The 20,859-nt window shown below is 35.3% G+C and overlaps 1 protein-coding gene and 1 pseudogene across 2 annotated transcripts in view; both read right to left on the reverse strand.

The window, feature by feature from the left end:
• Positions 1 to 837: 837 nt before the first annotated feature.
• The window catches only part of OLFM3 (olfactomedin 3), a 195,869-nt gene continuing 175,847 nt past the window's right edge, over positions 838 to 20,859 (reverse strand). For both annotated transcript variants that reach the window (XM_045478451.1, XM_045478450.1), the window contains exons 5-6: positions 4,809 to 4,915; positions 838 to 3,728 (exon numbers count right to left, since the gene is read on the reverse strand). In XM_045478451.1, the coding sequence (XP_045334407.1) occupies positions 3,051 to 3,728; positions 4,809 to 4,915 (785 nt within the window). In that variant the 3' untranslated portion in view covers positions 838 to 3,050. The remainder of the gene's footprint in view (positions 3,729 to 4,808; positions 4,916 to 20,859) is intronic.
• On the reverse strand, positions 10,086 to 10,965 carry LOC123598336 (annotated as a pseudogene).

The following is a 20,859-nucleotide window of genomic DNA, read 5'->3' on the forward strand; positions in this document are numbered from 1 at the left end:
AAATATTTTTAGAAGGCATAGTTTTTAGAAACTCTGAAATGTCTATCTTTCATATTGATTCTAACTCAAAGGGATACTTTAAATTTTGCTATCAATTACATTCAAATTTAGCATTTGCAGAAATGATTTGGTAATCCTGAGTGGTAGGGAGACCAGTAGGATTTTTCTTTTAATTTGTTTTTTGGGGAATAAAAGGAAAATAAAGGATTATAATATGTAACACTTACCTTAGTAGGAAAATACCTTTTATTTTTAGGAGAACATAAGAAAAACTTTATATAGTTACATTAAAAAATTCTTCTGTTGGAAAAATTTATACTTGTAAGTTTGGTAGATATTTTCTGGTATAAAGACCATTTTCTTAGGAATAAATAATTTCTGAAGACATTGTTGCATTAGAAGGAGTACTATGGATTGCAAAAATGAAATGACTGAGTATGGTGATAAAATCCAAAGATTGTGAGTTTACGGTAAATCTTATCCAATTATAATGTTACATTTAGGCATCTACCATTATTTTCTTTTATCCTACATATTGATAATATACTAAAACACTATCATTTTATGAACTAATAGATGTAAGTTTAGATAATAAGTGTTGTGATTCAAGTGCCACAAATCCAGATGTCACATAAACTCAATCAGACCATGATTCTGTTGTTACTTGAATGACATGGCAGTTTGTTAATGATCTGATTAATTCAGAAAATACCAGTTGCACAGTTCATTTAGGATTAAGACTTCTGAGCTCGGATTTTTTTACTGATTGGATTATGTAGGTGATTTAAAAATATTATTTCCCTCATAAAATTTGAGATTAAAAAAAAGTGATTAGAGTAAGTTCTTATTTCAGGCACAAAACTGATAATTTATTAAGAAAAATGCTTTTGAACTGTAAATGTTTAATGCAAATCACATTTTAAACTCTATGACAATAATAAAATCTGTGCTTGCCCTAGCAGCACATACACTGTAAATTGGATATGGTGATGAAACCTTACATAGAAAACAATAGAGTGCTTTACAAGCTGCACATCTCACAAAAAAGCTGTGATCATCCAGGTTTCAAATGTGTGTGATACTATATTACATCATTTAAAAAAAAAAACAAAAACAAGTAATGAAGACCCAGATATCCATCAGAGGCCATCTCCTTAAAAATTCATTCATTTTTGAAATTGACTTTCTTCATACAAACTCTTGATATACAAAGTACTGGCTGATTATATTTGTGATGTGTATACAATGGCAAGTGAATCCCCTAAATTTTCTAACTCTCAAAAACAGAGGAGAACTCATATAAACATTTTGAAAGAGAAGACAACTTGCAAAAGGACCCGAGTGGTCACTAAGTCATGCTAACTTTTTGTAGGCAAAAAGGAAAAGAAATCTTTGCTAAACTTTCACAGTCTCGAGAGTGAGTTATTTAATCCTATGACTTTGACAGTGAGATATTTGAGAAGTATGTTTTACTTGTGACATTTGAAATGAATTACTCTTAAGTGTTAGCATTTTTTTTTACACAATGCTTTATCTGAATTATTATATCCTTATTTTAAAAGGAAGTTGTTAGTATGTACGTGTGAAACTAAACATTTACCACAATTTAAGTTATACATTATTTGTTATAGAATATACTTTTTAAGTTATGAAACCAACCCACACTAGTTTCTGCAAAACTGACTTAGGTAAGTATTCTTAATATATGGAAAGTACGTCCAAATTCAGTGAAATGTGTGATAAATACTGATTATGTTTTTGGAGTTATTAACATAAAATATTACTAAAGCTTTCTTTTTTGGTTACATTATTTTGCACACATAGCGAATCAGGGTAACAAAGGGTTGCTTTCTCATCTTGTTTTCTGAATTGTTTTTTTGTACATTTAAACCGCACAGACAACTTCCAAGTCTTGCTATTTTTTTTTCACACTGATATTGCCAGTAACCCTCTACAGCTCATAATGTAAACCTAGATGACATCACAGGAAGTTTCTTTCTAAGAGTCTTTTTTATATGCTTCATGTACTTTGAGATTCCTGACACAAGTTGCAAGTTGTGTGTAAAAACTTAAGTTACAACACTATATATTAGGAAGAACAAAATTTGTTTAGTTGAATAATAAATGAGTAAAATCCAGTCAAATCCAAATTTTCTGATTCTGTTGCATTTTTTGCGAGCGACAATAAGGGTTGCTTTCAGTGAAGTGAACAGAGTAACTCATCCTTACGGAATCAGTTTTAGCATTCAGTGTTAGTGGTCTGATAAACCTGGGGTAATATAAATATTCTACGTAAGGGATTTAGTTTGATTTTTTTTTCTTCTGGTTTATAGTTTTAAATGGTTAAGTTGAAGATGTTTCCTTCTTGACCACACTTGAAAATTGGCCCATAATAATTACTGAGATTAAACTTCAGTGTATTTTATAAAAAATATTACTTACTTTCACAGAAGTGAAGAGATACAATTGCACAATGGTGGTTGCAATGGTAGAAATACATATTGCCAATAAAATGTTAGCAAGAGATTTAAAAATGACTGTACAGCACCGCATCAGAGAATTCTAGAACAGCAAAATGAGTACTATAATTTTTCCATATAAATAAAATCCTTAAATCTTTTTTAGAAATGGGAGGAAAGTGCTTTTTTCCCCTAATTCCTACCAAAATATTTCCTGATGTAGAGCAAAAGACAGTAAAAAATGACGATTAAAAAAAAAAAAACATTCATGCATTTAAGCCATCATTAGTCTCTGACTCTAATATAAGGCAGATCATTAATCTTTTGCAAAACTATGACTTTAGCCATTTAAACTCTTTTTAGTGCTTTTCATGACAAGGACATGATAGGCCCTGTAAATTTAGGAGTTAAGATGTGTTTCCAACAGGCTGATTTAGACAGGCTCAGCTGTATTTTTGAAAAACCAACTTGATAATAAAAAAATGCTTTGGAGAAATGATGAGGAGTTCTAATAAAGGAACAACAGAAGGGATTCTATAGAGTTTATCACAAATGACACTGTTTAGATAAATGAAAACAAATTACATTTGCTTATGTGTCATCCTCAGTCTTAATGATGTGGAAAAGTGTGACATTGAACAGGACCTGGTGACCGTTGTTCCAGGCATAAAGAGCTCTATCTCTTGCATTGTAGTCAAGCATGGATATGTGAAAGTATTGGTTATGAAAAGGAATGTCCGTGTACTCATATGTAGAGGTTTTGGTGGAATACGAGTAATACACCTTGGCTCCAGTTAAGTGGGAGTTGGTGACATATAGTGTCCCACAAATCATAAAAGATTCCCCTGCACTTCTTTTAGGATAGCCAGTGCTCCAGCTCTTCATCACCTCCAGGGTATCTTGGTTAAGTTGACTGATGACAATATTGCCTGCATTCTGGTTAGTTGCATACACAGCCCACAACCCAATTTCATCAGCCATTAGGTCGATATCAGAGAATCCACCCCATGTATAGGGGTAAACATTGTGAAAACCAGCATACTCCAGACTTCGTTGGGCAAGCACTCTCCCCATATCAAAGCTGTATTTGATGATGATGTTACTCTGATACTTGTTAAAATAGAGTGAGCCGTTGTAGACAACATGGTTAGTTCCCGCCCATTTGAAAGGGAGGTTGTATGTCCTTGATTCAGCCCCACTGACAAAGTCTGCAATTGATTTGTACTCACGAACAATTTTATTGTTAGTATAACTGTCCATGTACCAGACCTGAGGAAAAGGGGGGAAAAAATAAAAGGAGTGACTAAACTCTGTAATTTTCTGAGAATTCCAAAATAAAGACAGAGTCAACATATATTAATATCCCTGTTCTCAGGATCTGGAAACCACATCATCTTAGTGGTGACCTCTTACAATGTGATAGTACTACAAGCAAAAATAGTGGCATTTTCCATGTGGAAAGTAAACAACTGACTTTACTGCTTTGAAGTTGATTTTCTTTTTGCCCTTTTTATTTATTTGACCATTCAGTGCATATGACCGAGTGAACTAAACACGTGTCAATGCAGATCACATCACTTTGTTCAGTTTTACAATCAGTGCAATGTGATAACTGCAAAAAATACCAACTGCAGCAAATTTATTCCATCTTTTGCTCTGAAAAATATATGGTCTAGTTTTACACATTTAATTTATTTCTCCTTTATTGATACCATAGAAACTTCTAGTAATGCTTGTTCATTGGATCGCCTTATAAGTACAACTACTCTTTAGTGAAACTATTTTACTAATTTAGCTACTAATCTCATTTGGATGTAACCCTTGAGAATGTCAATGTAAACTGAATTCTGTAATAGACTGTAAGTAGAGCTGTGGTAGGTTGCCAGTATGTTGATTTGCCTAATACAGGCACTGTGAGCTTATGAAAATGCACCCCAAAAGTTTCAGTGCTATTTACTTTAAAATTACCTTTAGAATCCAGAGATGCTTCACCTTGTTTAGCAAATTGGTTAGCTCTTGAGTTTGTCATTTAGTGTTATTTTTTTTCTTACGCTAAGGAACAGGTTTTAGAAGGAGTATATAGAAAATTTTGTATACTTGTAATCATTTTTTCCTAGCATAAAACAGACTATTATAGCAATTAGACTTACTTGTGAATTGTAAGATGGAACATTTTACCAAAATAAGGTTGCTGTAGATATGCTAATGTTATCAAACTAAGAATACTTGCAAATAGTGTAACACTTTTCAAGTTGAAACTAATATTCCTGAAGAAAACAAATAGTTCAATCGATATAAAGTGCAAATAAAACATAATCCTAGGCAAAGACATTTGTGGAAGCAACATACTCGGTTATTTTTTTCAGATGCTAAAGGATCTGTCATCCAAGCACCAAATCGGGTTCCAGATGTCTTGACTGTAATTGGGCCTGTGATTTTCATCAATTTGCCACATGCTGAAATTAGAAAAACATAAACATGTTGGGTGAACATGACCAATGATTGCAACACACATACTTAAACCACAGTCAAACTCATACCACACTCAAAGGATTTTCAAGAGTAAGAAAGGGATCCTGAAATAAAGCAAAACCATGAGATTAATATCACATATTCTGAATTAATGATCATTCATGTAGGGTACTGTGCATTTAACTATAATTTGAACCATGAGTACTCGGCTTTTTCAGGGCTCTAAATCTCAAGAATGGGTGTTTTAAAATGGGAAATGATTTGTACAATCTGGAAAGAAATAGTGAGGAAAGCCATTGTCTTTATACCACTTTAGCAGCTGCTTCATCTTAATAAAGAAGTCAGAAAAAATAAACAAATTTACCACGGGCCTGTTTACCTGATCACCTGCTCTCCTATCCCTCCTCCACCCCATGCCTTGAGATTTTGGACAATTTATACAGGCCAGAAAGAACTCTGTAAGCTGATTTAAAGTTTGTGTTGGTGAATGAGCAGCTCCTTTGAAAGATAGATTTATAGAATATACAATAAAAATTCAGTCTACCTGAAAGAGGTAGAGTTTTGAAGGGTATGCCTTATGCAGATGGCAAGGCCTGATACAGCAGCCATTGAAGGTGCAAACAAACACAAAATCACAAACTCGAGCCCTCCAGACCCTGTAGGCACATGCAGTGAAAGATAGAGTATCAATCAATGTAATACACATGAAAAATTAATGACTTTCTTGAAAAATTATATTTTTATCACCCTAAGTGTAAGATTTTAGGAAAGCTTCAGACTTCATAAATGCCAAAACATAAACCAAACAGAAACCCAGGCATTTTAAAAGACTTTAAATAGCAAAAATTAAAATGACCTTTACACATTGTGAAGGGCAATATGAATGCCTATCAATGTCGACCTTTGGTCTAAAAGAATATCCTATCCATTTACACCCCCTTTTCCCCCTTTATGTTTTTTTTTTTTACCTACTTTTTCTTCTGTTTGTTCAGTGTTTCTTCCACCCTTCTCTGCCTATCCTTGGAATTTATAAATTTCTAGTTAGTACCTATTCCCATGTATTTGGAAAATAACAGATTCCTGGGGCCCCTAGGTGGCTCAGTCAGTTAATGACTGACTCTTGATCTCCGCTCAGGTCCTGATCTCACAATTGATGAGATCCAGCCCCTTGTTGGGCTCTGTGCTGACAGTGTGGAACCTGTCTGGGATTCTCTTTCTCTGCCCCTCCCCAGCTCTCTTTCTTTCTCCCTCAAAAATAAACAAACTTCAAGGAAAAAAAAAAGATTCCTAAAGCAAATCAAGGACATAACTAACTCTCTAGCTTGGAGTTTATTTTGACTCTTTTTTTCTCTATATATGCTTCTGGTAAGGATAATTAGTAACTGGCAGAATACTAAGCTGTTCAGGTAGGAAAATGATGAGTGATAACATTATATTTTGTATTATTTCAGTGATAACTGCAAATTCAATAATCTCTAACACTTCATGAAACTTGAATGGGATACATTTTTTCTCCTTTTGTGAAAGAAATTAAATATGATGGCATTTTTATATACTTCATATAAATGAATTTGGTTTCCTTATACCTGATAAACTAGGCAGATAATTAAACAGATTTTATGACATTATCTATATTGAATAGCAAATTGTTGGGTTAAACCTGTTTAGACTGTATCAACTCGATGTAAACATAGGAACAGTATATGGGTAAGTGGTATTAGTTTGAACTAGACAAAAACAAATACATTCTGAATGAATCTTGTTGAGTATGTTCTCTGAAAGCACAGTAAAATAAAGTAATATGATCTTTAATGATGTCCTATGTAAATATTTCTAAGTTCATGGATGATAAGTGCATGAAAATCTCAAGTGAATTGAAATTGGAAGATATCCCATCTCCTGAAAAACACCACAGAGCATATTTGCCCCCTTAGGCATGAATAATGAATTCTTATTAAACAAAATAGAAGTAGATAAATTAGGTAAAATATGAAAGTAACTCTGGCTTAAATATGATGGACTAATAAATGTTTTCATCTCCTTTCTTGTCTAAGATCTAATTAAAATGATAATCAAGGAGAAACACACGGGTGGAAAAAAGCCCAAAGCAGAGAGAATGGTATAAGAGACAGTGGAGAAGAAACTTCAACCAATTTCTAAAAGGCAGAAGGTGATGGAGAGTGGTAATTAAAGATGTAGGATAAGATAAGATGCATTAGTGTCCAGGCAGAGGAGGCAAGTGCTAAGAAGGGAGCTGCTTTGCTTTGAAGAAGAGAAAGGACTCAGAAACGGTTCCTGTGAGGGTATTGGTGATACAGGGCCCTGAAAGCAGGCCACCACTGAAAGCATGTCTGAAGAGCAGTTGATCCTGTCTTCATCCCTAGATCCGGGACCCCAGGAGGCAGTTTTAAAAAATCTACAAATCTGTGTTAAATACTTGAAAAGGATTAGGGCAACTAATGTAGGCATTGGAGCTCCAGAATGAAGGCTCTTGCATTCTGACATTGATAGTCTCCTACCTTACTCGCTAGGGAATAGAGTGACAAGCCCTACCTAAATACAGTTTCCAAGTAGATTTATTGTTCAGATCTTTAAAAATGAATGGATAAGCAAAGGTAAGCACGCGTTTTCAAAAAGCTTACAACAAGATTACTAAAAGTGCAGAGAAAACAGACCCCATAAGAAGAGAGATAATACAGAGAGAAGAGATCCTAGTATCTGTAGAGTTTTGCATACTGTAAACTGTTCACTGTAAAAGGAAAACACGAAAGAGCTACTGGCAATTAAAAATAGTACATTTTAAAAAATAGGTTGGAAGATAAACATCGATCTCAAATAAAAAAGATAGACAATACAGAAAAAATATGGATGCGTGTAGAATCAACCCAGAAGCTCCTACATCTGAAGGCCAAGTTTTTAGAATGAAAGGAGAGAGAAAAAGTAAATTATGAAAGAAATTATACAGGATATTTCCCTAGTTACCAAACCTAAAAACAGGTATCCTCTGCCCTTCAAAAGTTTGTGTTACCCCTAGAAGTGAGAATGGCGTCACCAAACTCCCTGGGAGTTCATACTACCATATGGTTCCCTGGGAACCACACTTGGCATCTTACCATCAAGCTGCCATAGCTTTGAACTATGTCTAAGAGCATCCGTGCTTTATCTGGATTTATTTTGAGCATCTGTTAGCAAGATGTGCCCTAAGGGATCAGAAAAGCCTGAGAGATTATTTTTTGGGTCTGGAAATGCTTAGAAATTTCCATATACATTAATAGTAATTGCTTCTTTACTCTCTACCATTTTGGCTTTGGAACGTTTTCATAGGAATTCTGTAGTAACCTGAGATAGTGGGGGAAACCTTTGTTCAGATTAAAAGGTCATGCCATAGGGGCGTGCCTGGGTGGCTCAGTCAGTTAAGCATCTGACTTCGGCTCAGGTCATGATATCTATATTTGTGGGTTCGAGCCCTGCGTCAGGCTCTGTGCTGACACCTTGGAGCCTGGAGCCTGCTTCAGATTCTGGGTGTCTCTCTCTCTCTCTTTCTCTCTGTCCCTCCCCACCACATGCTCTGTCTCTTTCTTAAAAATAAACCTTAAAAATTTTTTTATAAAAATGTCATGCCCTAATGAATGGAAAAAGATTTACTCTTAAAAACATTACTGAAATTTTAGATTAATAATAGAGAAGACATTGGAACTTTTTCAGAGAAAGAATGGGAATTGGTCACATGCAAACAGATGGGAATTAGACTCGCATTGGGCTTAGTGATACTGGATGCTGGAAGACAATAATCAGTATATTCAAGGACAAAAAAATCAGAGGAAAATAGAATAAGGATCTGGTCTCACATGAAAACTTTCCAAAAGTTTACCTACAATGTACTTTATCTTAAGAAGTTACCTGAGGATATACTGTAACAAAATAAACAGTAAGCCAAGACAGGGCAAGGCATGAGATCAGGAAAACAGTAACTTCTTGCCCAAGAAGGACAACTGTGCAGTAGATCTGGAGAGAGATTAGTCCAGAACAAACAACTGCAGGAAGGAGGTCTCAGAAGAGGAATTGATACAGAAATATTGGGTGAGATCCTCTAAGAAAAGGTGGGTATAGTGAAGGCAATTACTGAAGTACATACGTAAAAAGAAAATTTATTTGAACTTAACTGTAGTAATTTTCACTTTTGAATGGCACGGATATGACCTTGGACTTTTAGAGAAAAGGAATATATCAGAGTCTACCACTGAGCTCCAGAAGAACAACATGAGCATGGTCATAATAATGACATAAATAACAAATAATAAAACTTATGTTTGGCTTGTAGAATCAGCCCATGAACTAATTACAGAATACTTAATAAATATTTCATCTATTCTGTGACTATAGAAACGACAAAATGTTTCCAACCACGATAACATAGAAGAATAAACTTCACACTATGAAAGAACTAAAAATTAGGAAAAGAGATGAAAGAAAGAATGGAGATGTAATTCACATCATACTTAAAAATAGGGTGTTAAGAGCTTTCCTGTAGTTGTTGAAAAAACAATAAAGTTTTAAATAGGAGGCTTGAAGTTACAAAGTTGCTAAGGGTTGAACTGTGAATAGTCCTAAAAGCATATAATGAGGAGACAAGGAAGTGGCTTTGTCTAAGTGACCTAAGTCTGCATTTTGCAGAGCAAAAGTCAGTAAATGTTGTCCAAAATTGATTTAAAAAAAAAAAAAAAAAAGGAAAAATAAACATTAGAGGGCTGGATTTCACCACCTGAAGCCCTAAAGTTAAACTGAAATGTGGTTGCTCCTGGAGAAAAGAGGCTTGCTTTTTATTCTAAGCATATAATTTTCTAGTCATGTCCATACAGTAATTAAATTATAATTTTAAAAGTTAAAACAGTTGCAAAAACTTAATATTAGTCATTAAATTTAAAAAAGTAAAAATCACATCTATATATGTTCTATTGAAAAATAATTTCCAGGTTTTTAAATGCCTTGCTTCCATGCAAGTTCAGGAAGTAGATGGAAATTGAAGATAGAAATAGTCTCCAGAAATGAAACCTGTTATTATTCTGATTTTTAATTAGGCTTTAATCCTGTAAGGATCAGATTGAAATTGTGTTTTTTAAACTTGCATCTCCTTCTCACAATGGACATGGCAACCTTTCCCTCTAATTATTTCAATCCTAAAAAATTAGGATCCTTACCAGGAATTACATTCATCAGTTATTTCGTAGAGAGGTTAAAAGTTAATAGGTGATTACATTTGTTAGTACATGTGAAGGAGCTGTACTAAGAGGTATTATGCATGTAATTCAAGGAGAAATGGTGTGCATTTTATTTCAAACTAATGACTATGACCTAGGAAAAACATGACCCACTTTGCACAGGAGTCTAAAATTTCTTGGAAAATATCTTAGTTTTATTTTTTAACAGTTTTTATTGGAAGTTGTGTATAAGATTACTTTTTTCCTGTACCTGTCAATCGTTTCTTCCTTATACTTGTTCTCTTCCTTTCTTACTTGGTAAGACTTAGCTTTATTATGTTCGAGAATCGTTACCCACTTTTAGTCTACCGATAAGCACCTTGCTAGTGTGAGTGCCCACACGGATAGTTGTGCCATTTGCCTCTCCCACTGTACTCATTCAGTGTAGGTTATATATTTCTTCCTGTGAATCTGCACTACTTTGCCAATTTGCTGACCTTATGTAGTGTCTTCATACAACCTGCACCTTATCATCTCTTTGTAAGGGCATGGGTTGAACATTGTACTTCTGTCTGAGCTTTTGGAAAGAGGGGAAGACATTGTCTTCCTGCTGATGTGTGAAGGTGCACTGAAATGCCTTTTACAGTTCCTGCTGTAGTCAGAAGTCGCAAAGGGATTCAATTTCATTTTGGCCACTGGCATTCAGTGATGGCCACAAAAGGGAAGAGTGAAAAGTATCTTTTAAATATGAATGAACTTTTGAAAAAAAAAAATACCTGAAATCTCAGAAGTCAGTTAAAACTTATCTGGATATAGATCAGTATAATGTGTCAGTATGAAACATGAACATAATGGAATGTTCATTTCCATAACACCCTATATCCAGAGGAAATGGCCAAGTGAAAACACAGTAAGAAGTTATACTGATCTCAAATTGTATTAATACTGAAAGTGAATGGAGATCTTATAGTTACGGAGTTTGACTTAACATTTTAGATGGCCAGACTATATCATTAAAACTCAGAGTGAGATTTTTAACCTTTATCAGCAAAGTCACCTCCCCTAACATAGGTCTACTGCCTGATGACTGAAGCACAGTTTGGACAAAGCAGGAGAGTCAATATATGCCTCAGATATGTGTGTATTTCATATGCTGATTCATTTTATGGGTGTGAATGAGCCTCTGGACTCAGTTTATGTAACATAGCTTTAATATGAATTGAGTTGGATAGATAAAACCTGTATAAGAACTATATTTGGGACTAGGAATCATGCCAAGAATCTCATATAATCAACCTTTCCCAAAACTGACAGCACTTGGGGTGTCTTGGCCTCTGTGGTGTCTGAATTTACCCAGCATTGTATCCATATGGCAGAGGGATACTGCTGAGCCTAGATCACTTAGACGAGGAATTAAGATAGAATTTACACCAGGACTTAAGAGCTTCTGACACATAAATTAAAAATGATTTGGCTTTCTTCTTGTAGCAATGGACATTTTATCTAAATACATTAGAGAATAAAATTAATATTTAATATTTATTTATTTGAGAGAGAGATAGAGCAAGAGTGGGCAAGAGGGGCAGAGAGAGATCGAATAGAATCTCCATCCCACAACCCTGGGATCATGACCTGAGCCGAAATCAAGAGTAAAATGCTCAACGACTGAGCCATACAGGCACCCCCAATATTTAATATTTAAATGTAAAATAATAATTCATTTAACAACCATTTCCTGAGAGCTTAAGTACCAATACTGTGCTAGGTGCTGGGGATATATGGGGAATAGGGAGACAAAATAGGGCCATATGTTGTAGCTTCTCAAAATACCATTGCTTATCCTTCCCATTTCTTATTTTATTCTTTTTCTTTTTTCAATCAACAGACAAGGAAAGTTAAAGAAGTTATTTTAGACTAAAACTACATTGAGAGGAAAAGGATGTAGCATCAAGTGCACTGAATATCTGTTGATATTAAATAAGAATTCTAGAAAGCCAGCCCTGAGTACTAAAATTTATAATGGCACTGTTTCCATTAAGATAATCCTCCTTGAAATTTATCTCATTTTAAACCACGTATACCTTTAGTTTCCTACAAAACATACTTGTTAACTGTCAAACATAGAAACAAGCAAGTTCAGTTAGTTTCCCATGTTTAATTTTCTATAAAAAAAATGTGAGGGTCTAAAAGGACACATTTAGCAATTGTATTGATTAGACCTATTTGGTCTTACATATGTGTCTTATTGGTAGTTGTCTGTGTGAAGGAAACTTATCTCTATTATTTAGTAAATCAATACAATTTTGTAAACTTTGAGATTTCAGTGAATGGTTTTTAAGTTAGAGATAAACCGTTTTTTTTTTAATGTTCTAATGTTTGTTTTTGAGAGAGAGAGAGAGAGAGAGAGAGAGAGAGAGAGAGAGAACATAAGCAGGGGAGGGACAGAGAGAGAGGGAGACACAGAATTCAAAGCAGACTTCAGACTGAGCTGTCAGCACAAAGCCCAACTCAGGGTTTGAACCCATGAACTGTGAGATCATGACCTGAGCCGAAGCCGGATGCTTAACTGGCTGAGCCACCCATGTGCTGTCAGATATAAACCATTTTAAAAATATGCATGTGAAACCATGTAAGCTCTGGTTCCAAATAAAGATATTTTATATATAAGTCTCTGGTCGGAGATATTCCTGTGAACATTTATGAACTTTGTGTTTTACATTCTTTGATTCTTCTATGTGACTCCTCTCTCCATCATTTTCCTCCATGTCGGTCACCTATTAGCTATCTCCCATCTGCCCCGTGACTCACAGTGTGCAGTGCCAGCCTCTATATTCCTGGTGCCACCTGCGTTTGACCTGGGTCCACTGTAACTTCCCATCGCACAGTGACATTCTTTGAGTAAATGAAATTTTATAGCATTAATCTACAAAGCACACTTCAAGCGAAAAATTAAAATCCTAAAGTTATAAACATTTTAAAATAATAGCTTAAATGAGTTATTTACTCATTCATTTCATTAGTCATTCATTTATCAAGCTGAGATTTAATGATCATGGAGCACTGTTCCTATGTACTAGAATTTCAATGGCAAGAAAGAAAGGACACCTTTTTTTCTGGCGAAGCTTCCATTTTGATGGGAAGAAAGAGGGGACAAAGGAAAGAAGCAAATAAGGAATATATCAGGTAGGAAAAATTTTAGTGCAGATATTTAAATAGAATAATTTGATAGTGACTCTGGGGCTGTTTTAGATTGGATGAGTAGGGAGGACCTTTCAGAAAGGGTGATACTTAATCTGAGATCTAATTGACAAGAAGCCCTGAAACCATAAGTTGAAGGAAAGGCCATTCAGACAGTGGATCAGCTAGGAGAAGGCAGCATCTTAAAGCTGGGGGTATGAATTAAGGAGTCTGACTGTCTAGATTTGGATCCTGGTTCTATCACTTACTCTCCAGGGATCTTTTACAGTTTTTAACATCCTAGTGTCAAATGGATAACAACAGTAAAAATATCTATTTCACAGGGTTATTGGTAAGTTTAAATTATACACACACACACACACACACACACACGGGAAGATACACACGTGTGTGTGTGTGTGTGTGTGTGTGTGTACAACTTTAAAAAATGTTATTCTTACTGTTTTTGCAGAGGCTCTATATCTGGGCATACTTGGTGAGCAAGAGAAGCAGAAATTAAAAAAAAAAAAAAAGGCCAGCGTTTCTAGGGCACACTTGGAAAAGTAGAAGAGGTTGGAGAGGTGTTCCAAAAAATAAACTTTTGTAAAATCAGAATATTTGTATTTTATCCAAGCTATGATGGGAAGCTATCAGAGTTGTAAGAAGATGGGGGGAGTGAGAGTATGTGAGCTACATTTAAAAAAAGATCACTCTAGCTAGTATAATGGAAATTAATTGTAGAGGGAATACAGTATAGGCAGAAAAGACCAATTAAGAGATTGGCTCATTTGTCCAGGTGAGAGATGATGGAAGTGGTGATGGGGATAGAAAATAGTAGATGGCTTGGGTTATGGTTTTTTTTGGGATCAAGTTGATAGGACTGGCTTCAGAAGAGATGCTAGGATGTAATGTGAAAAGAGAAACTGAAGAAAACCTTAAATTAAAAAGATAGTCCAAGATAACATCCAAATTTTGGCTTGTTCAGCTGGGAAGATTGTAGTGCCATTTACTCACGTGAAGTGATTAAAGAAGAAATGGGTTTGAGAGAGAAGATCAAGAATTCAGATTAAGTTGTTCATGATTAGTATGCGTGCCAGTGGAGGTGTAAAGAAGATAATATAAAAATCTAGGGAGCAGAGACACCCTTTGAGACACAGTTTTGACAGTCTAGTGAAAGGCAGAGGCTAAATACTGCCTTAGAGGGAGGGTGTATATAGAAAAGACAAAAGACATTTAGAACAGAGCTCTGGGGCATTGCAACCCAGCAAAAGAGCCCCAAAGAAGCTACAAATGGGACTTAAAAATAGTGTCATGTTAAGGGAAGAAAAGACAACCTTTTAAGAAGGATGAAGTTCTGACTTGGGGGGAATACCACTGAGATATCTAATAAAAATAAGATAACAAAAATGACCATGGAAGTTAGTAACAAGAAGTCACTGGTGATCACAAGAATCAAATGAAGACAGCGTTAAGAACAGAAGCTGGATCACAATTGGTTTTGAAGACTGTAAATCAAAGCTGCACTATTGAAGATTCTTTCAAAGGAGAAGCAACAGGGAGATGGGGGTGGAGAAATATTGGGCCATGGGAACTTTTTATTGTGCTGGTGCTACTGTTTACTCCTAAAGGCAAACAATTTTTTCTTAATCTAGTAGAGAGGGAGAAAATGAGATGGAAAAGAGAATAAACAAATGAACCCCATGAGTGGATGGTAGTTTAATCTATTTAGGCACCATGAGTAACCATGCTCTGTCCTTCTATACTTTTTTTTTTTTTTTTTTTGGTTGGGGGAGGTGTCTGTGTTTTTACTTCCACAAATTCCCAGAAAATTTCCAAGGAAATGTTGTTTGTGTAGTATATTCCATTCAGGTTAGAATGCTGAGGTGGGTGTTAGGACATCTGGTTCCTAATCCAAGCTGCAGCGTTAAATCTCATGTAAAATTGGATAATGCACTTACTCTGTGGAGTGGAGTTTCCTCATTCCCAAAATGGAAGTTCTGAGGCTTGCCATTTTGTTATTCTAATTAAGGGAACTTTGGACATGGAATCAGCAGACGTTTTTTTTTTTTTTATGTTGCTGAGAAGAAGGTTGTATTTGTGGTTGTGGTAAAACACATACACTCCATCAGGGTGATCATGGTTGTTGCCATCATCATCTACTCTTGGGAAGCAAAAAAAGCAGGGCTCTCACTGTTGATTTCTTTCCATTGGAAGTTTATCTTCCAAATAGTTACTTGATTCCAAGCTAAAATTCATCCAAAACTTAAGGTTCAGGAATTTATAAACAATGGCTGGTTTTTTTAGATATAATTTTATGGATCTTAGTGTTAAGTAAACAAAGGTATTTTCAGATTCTGATGGAGTGCAGAAATTGTAAAAGTAAAATAAACAATAGAAGTCATTTCTAGTTCTTGGATCCCATAGACTAGTTTTTGTTCAAATAAATCATTATCTTTCTTATTTCATTCTCCCTTTTCATGAGGACAAAGCCAGACAGAAAGGATAATTTCCCCAAATGCCTGGAAGACAAATGCTCCTGCAAAAGTGGATGGCAAAGAAGGAAGTTAAGAGTTTTGCTTCACTGATTTTTATCCTGCTGTGCTTCTCCGTCTACAGTGAGACACATGAAAATATTAGCATTTGGTAATATATTGCATGTGTATGGTTATGTACACAAAATATGCAAATAACTGAGGAAAGTGACTGTTTTATTTTCTTTTTTCTTTTTTTTTTTTTTAATTTTTTTTTTTTTCAACGTTTATTTTTGGGACAGAGAGAAACAGCATGAACGGGGGAGGGGCAGAGAGAGAGGGAGACACAGAATCGGAAACAGGCTCCAGGCTCTGAGCCATCAGCCCAGAGCCTGACGCGGGGCTGGAACTCACGGACCGCGAGATCGTGACCTGGCAGAAGTCGGATGCTTAACCGACTGCGCCACCCAGGCGCCCCTGTTTTATTTTCTGATGACTTGTAGATCTTAAACTTGTTATAATCAGTTGCGATCCGTATTTATCAATCAGTGGCTTGGGGAAAGCTATCATTTGGGATTCAGCAGATCTGTTGTTGGGATCAACGAAGCATAAAAACCATCTGTCTTTTGTTTATTTCTTAAATATATAATTGTATTTTGAATATCCTGGACTAACAGTTTCTGGATTTAAATCCTAAGGCTATGCCCATGTAAATAAATTAAATGGAGTAGTGAATATATTTATGACATTATGTTGTTTCTTTTTATGTAAGGCCATTGGGGAACTCATTTAGCAAGTAGTAGATATGATTTGATCTTTAAAGTCTATTAAAGCTACTTAAAATAAGTTTGTCCCTACTTTACATAGTAAATTCAGTAAAGTATAGTAAAACCTGTGTGTATTACTTAAATTTTTATTTGCATATTTAATCCTACCCTTATACTGCTGAGAGAAAGGTGGTGATCATGATGGGTATAATCAATGTAGTATCGGAGACAGCACTAGAATGAATTTTCAGTGGTGTCTAGTAAAAAAGATCAAGAATAATATATTTCTAAATACTTTCACTTTTCCAAAATTAACAGTTTTAAACTTATTAATTATAATTGCCGTTTTATGCATGTGTATGATTCTGTATAATGATAAATATACTCAATAGGTAGTTGAGGAAAGTGACCATTTTATTTGTCTTGATTTGTTTCACGAAATATTTTTAAAATTGTGTCAACTTTTTGTGGAAGAGAGTTTATACTATGAACATAGGTTTAAGGAGAAGCCTATGTAACATCCAGATTGAATGAAGAACTAATTGTATTCTGAAATCCCAAATAAATTGGCAGTTGATGCTTGCCTCTGAAAGTACAATTTTTATATCCTTGAACATCTTATAATCTAGTTATAATTTAGGGCAATGTAGGACATAAAAAGGAAGATAAATAATAAATAAGTTTATGGTAAAATATACCTATTACCCAAAAATGTGCTAAAATAACTAGGTTCTGGGATTCTGGAAGAATGTGTCATCACCAAGTACATGGGTAGGAGCAATTGCATTCTGTGTTACAATCTAGAATTTTAGGGAGTGTAGGGCTGTCCTTGGTGAATGACTCATTTGAAGATCTCAATTTAATCCATGGGGTTATTTTTGTTAATTTCCCCTATTAAATTTCCAAGTTAAATCTCACAGTTTGACTTTTCTGTTAATGCCTGCTTTCACTGAGATTTTCAATGTCACTTGTTTTAAGTGCTAGGTACACCACAGTTTCATGTGTTTTATAGTGAAATGTTGCATTGCCATGAAGAAAGAACAGATGGCAACAGAAACCAAGGTGAAAAAAGGATGTGCTTTTGTTGTCTTTTTTCCCCCAAAAGATTTCTGGTTTTGTAAAAGATACAGATGTTTTATATATTTGACATATCCTCATTTATTTGTCGAAAGTAACATAAAGCTTTTTGCTTTGAAAATATTTGCTCTCAAACTCTCTGTAGACACGAATTTTTACCCACTATGTTATGGGTGTTTTATGATACTTTATTCAGCTGGAATAAGACCTAGATGGCCCCTGACCTCTCAGAGAAAGGACAACTTGTCTTTAAGGCGGTAAAGATTAAAAAAAATAAAAAAAAATGGCACATTTTTTTTTCAGAAAATTTCCAAGTTTCATGAGAAGTGGGACAGGGGAATGTGGAAGACTATGCCAGGAGAATCCAGCCACATAAAGGAGCAGTCAGAGAGGGCTCCACAGAAAAGTTGGTGTCTTGTGTAAAATGCAAAATCATTAGAATTTGGATAGGTAAAGTGGAAGAGCATTCCATGAAAGGGGAGAAGAAGGTCAATGTCCGGATAAGAAAGCACGCATGACTGAGGAACTGAAAGATTGGGATGGTTAAAACTTACAGTGAATACATGGGGAAAACTTGTGAGAAAAGGGCTAGAGAGTTAGGCAGAAGCCATGTCATCAAGACAGACCATGAAAAGCTATTTGGATTTAATTTTTAAAGAAAATCATTTAAACATAGGTGTAATATGGCGAGATTTGCATTTGGAAAAGACTACTCTGAACACCTACTGTGGTGGAGAGGGAATAACTTCAGGTAAAGGGGAGTGGGTAGGACGCCATTGTGGCAATGCAACTGAGAGCATGAGGAAGGCCTGTCTGGATTAGGGTGGTAGAAGTGAGGAAGCAGGAAAGAGGTGTTTTTGAGAGATTGGTTGGAGAGAGGAATGATGTGTGAGTGTATGTAGGTGAGGTTTAGGGAAGAAAGAAAAAGGACTCTCTGGCTCCTTGCTTTCTACATCAAGGAAGAAAGCTGGGGAGGAAATCTGCCTTTGAACTCAGAAGGGCTTGGATTTAAGTATGTTGCCTCTAACGTGCACTTTTGGTAAAATAATTTAAACTGAGTATAAATTGCCAGTAATATTGCCTAACCCAGAGTTCTTGCAGCAGTTAGACTTAAAACATTTAGAACAGCTGGCCATACTGCTAGTCAAGCAGTATCTCTCAGTACTGCTGTAGTGAGCTACTTTTGTGCTGCTTGTCGCCACTGAAATGCAGGCTTCTTGACTGTAGAGGGAGACAGTCTGCCTCTCATCTTTGTATCACCAAATCCCTACCAAAGTAGCAGCACATATCGGAGAGTCAATGGATACTTGCTGAATGAGCAAATAAGACTACTGACACATAGACAATTTGGTTTCCCTTTTAAAATTTAATTTGGCATAAACATGGCAAAGACAGTAACCAAATGTCATTATTTGTGACCTAAAGTTTTGAGTGCTATGGATATTTCTGTTGAACGTGAAGCCTCAAAACTGTTAGTGTTAATAGAAAGATGGCATCCTGTGCTTCACTAGATGGCACCATACCATTGCCCTAAAGTAGAACTAACTTGAGGGAGTAGGGGGGCAGAGAACTGATTATAATCCACATTAAACACCTGTTGATGATCTCAGGGTGTGTGTGTGAGCTTTAGCTGTGCTTTTTCCATCAGATTCTCACATGCGTATAATTATACTTTGCATCTCTAAGAATGGGATACTTATAAGATTAAGCACAGGGGACTTTACTCAGTCTCTCATAGGAGAAAATTAAGCACTTAAGAAAGAACATTACTTCATTCAGGCCCCTAGAGTGCATTACTGTTGAAGCCCTCCCCTCCCCCCGTAATTTCTACTTTCTCCAAAACTTTAACTCTCTAGTAGTAATAAGCTGAATGGCATCCTAGTGCTCTCAATGACTTGTGATTCCTTCAGCACCTTATTTACTATTTAAGAGTAACTTAGACCTTGCAGGCAATGAAGCTAGTTTGTCTTTTAGTATCTTAAAATTTATGTGATATACAGTGTGACATTTTCCCTAAAAGCAAATTCATTGAAAAGGTGAGGGGAAATGCATTCATCGTTGTTGAAATTTTATTCTGTTTCCCCAATCCATTTCTGCCCTCTGCTAACTGGTTGTTTGTGTTGAAAGGCTTTTGTGAAGAATGAAGATGCCGCTGATAGATGAGCCTTCCTGCTCTTCTTACTATATTGAGGATACTATAATTATCCAATGTCCCACTGCAGAATCAAAAGCAACTGGGTTTTAGATGCTTTTGGAACACTGAACCCCTGATGTTTGTTTTTTCTTTACATGTCCTGTTAATGGTCCTGATGTTAATACCTGTTTTCTGAGTCATTGTGATCTGATAAGTTGATAATTGGGCATTTAGTTATGAGTTGATAGTAGGCACGGTGTTAAAAGATCATTTGATCCAATCTTTATTAATTTCCAGCAAGTATAAATACTAAGTAGTATTAATCAAACTAGATCTTAAGACACCACTCACAATCATGTTTGTTTTTCTTCTGGAAATATATGTATGAGATACTTCCTTTCAAACTGGAATAATTTTTAAATGGACAATATGAAGATTACTTAATTTTTCAGGGACGATGTGACTTCATACCTCATAGCATTAGGGCTGTCTGTCTCTACCTGAACATGTTTTTTACTTTGTAATTAACGATTATGATCCAGTTGATAAATACCATAAATATCCTCATTGCTTAGGATACTCTCAGTAGGTAGGTTTGCTATTGGACATAAAAATGGTGTGACATAGAAAAGTACCCAGTTCTTGGGGAAAAAAAGCATAAATGACTTACAGTCATTGTTTGAGCCACTGGTCTCTCTACTAGGTAAGTAGGGATCTGAGGGCTGCTAATAATCCAGGAAAGAGTTTATAACATCTGAAAATTACTTCCGGTCTCTTGTAAGGTCATATCAATTAATTCAAACAGCAACCATCTCATTAAGAAAGTTGAATACTGTTTACTGGTGTCTAATATTTGTATTAGTTGCTAGATTTTGTTTTTGATTAGTTAAAATAAAAATATTAACTAGTTAAAATAAACTATTAACTAGTTAATGCAGTTAATTTGACAGTCACATTCTTTCAACTTTGTTGTTTATGAAGGAAAACTAATAAAAAGAACCTTTGTTGTTAAAAAAAAAATCTATATATTGTGGATTGCAGTCCTAAGGTTTAAGGACACCATAGAAACATTATCCATGGTTCAGTAAGGAGGAATAGGATGAA

This window comes from Leopardus geoffroyi, chromosome C1, assembly GCF_018350155.1.
Source record: "Leopardus geoffroyi isolate Oge1 chromosome C1, O.geoffroyi_Oge1_pat1.0, whole genome shotgun sequence".
NCBI lineage: Eukaryota > Metazoa > Chordata > Mammalia > Carnivora > Felidae > Leopardus > Leopardus geoffroyi.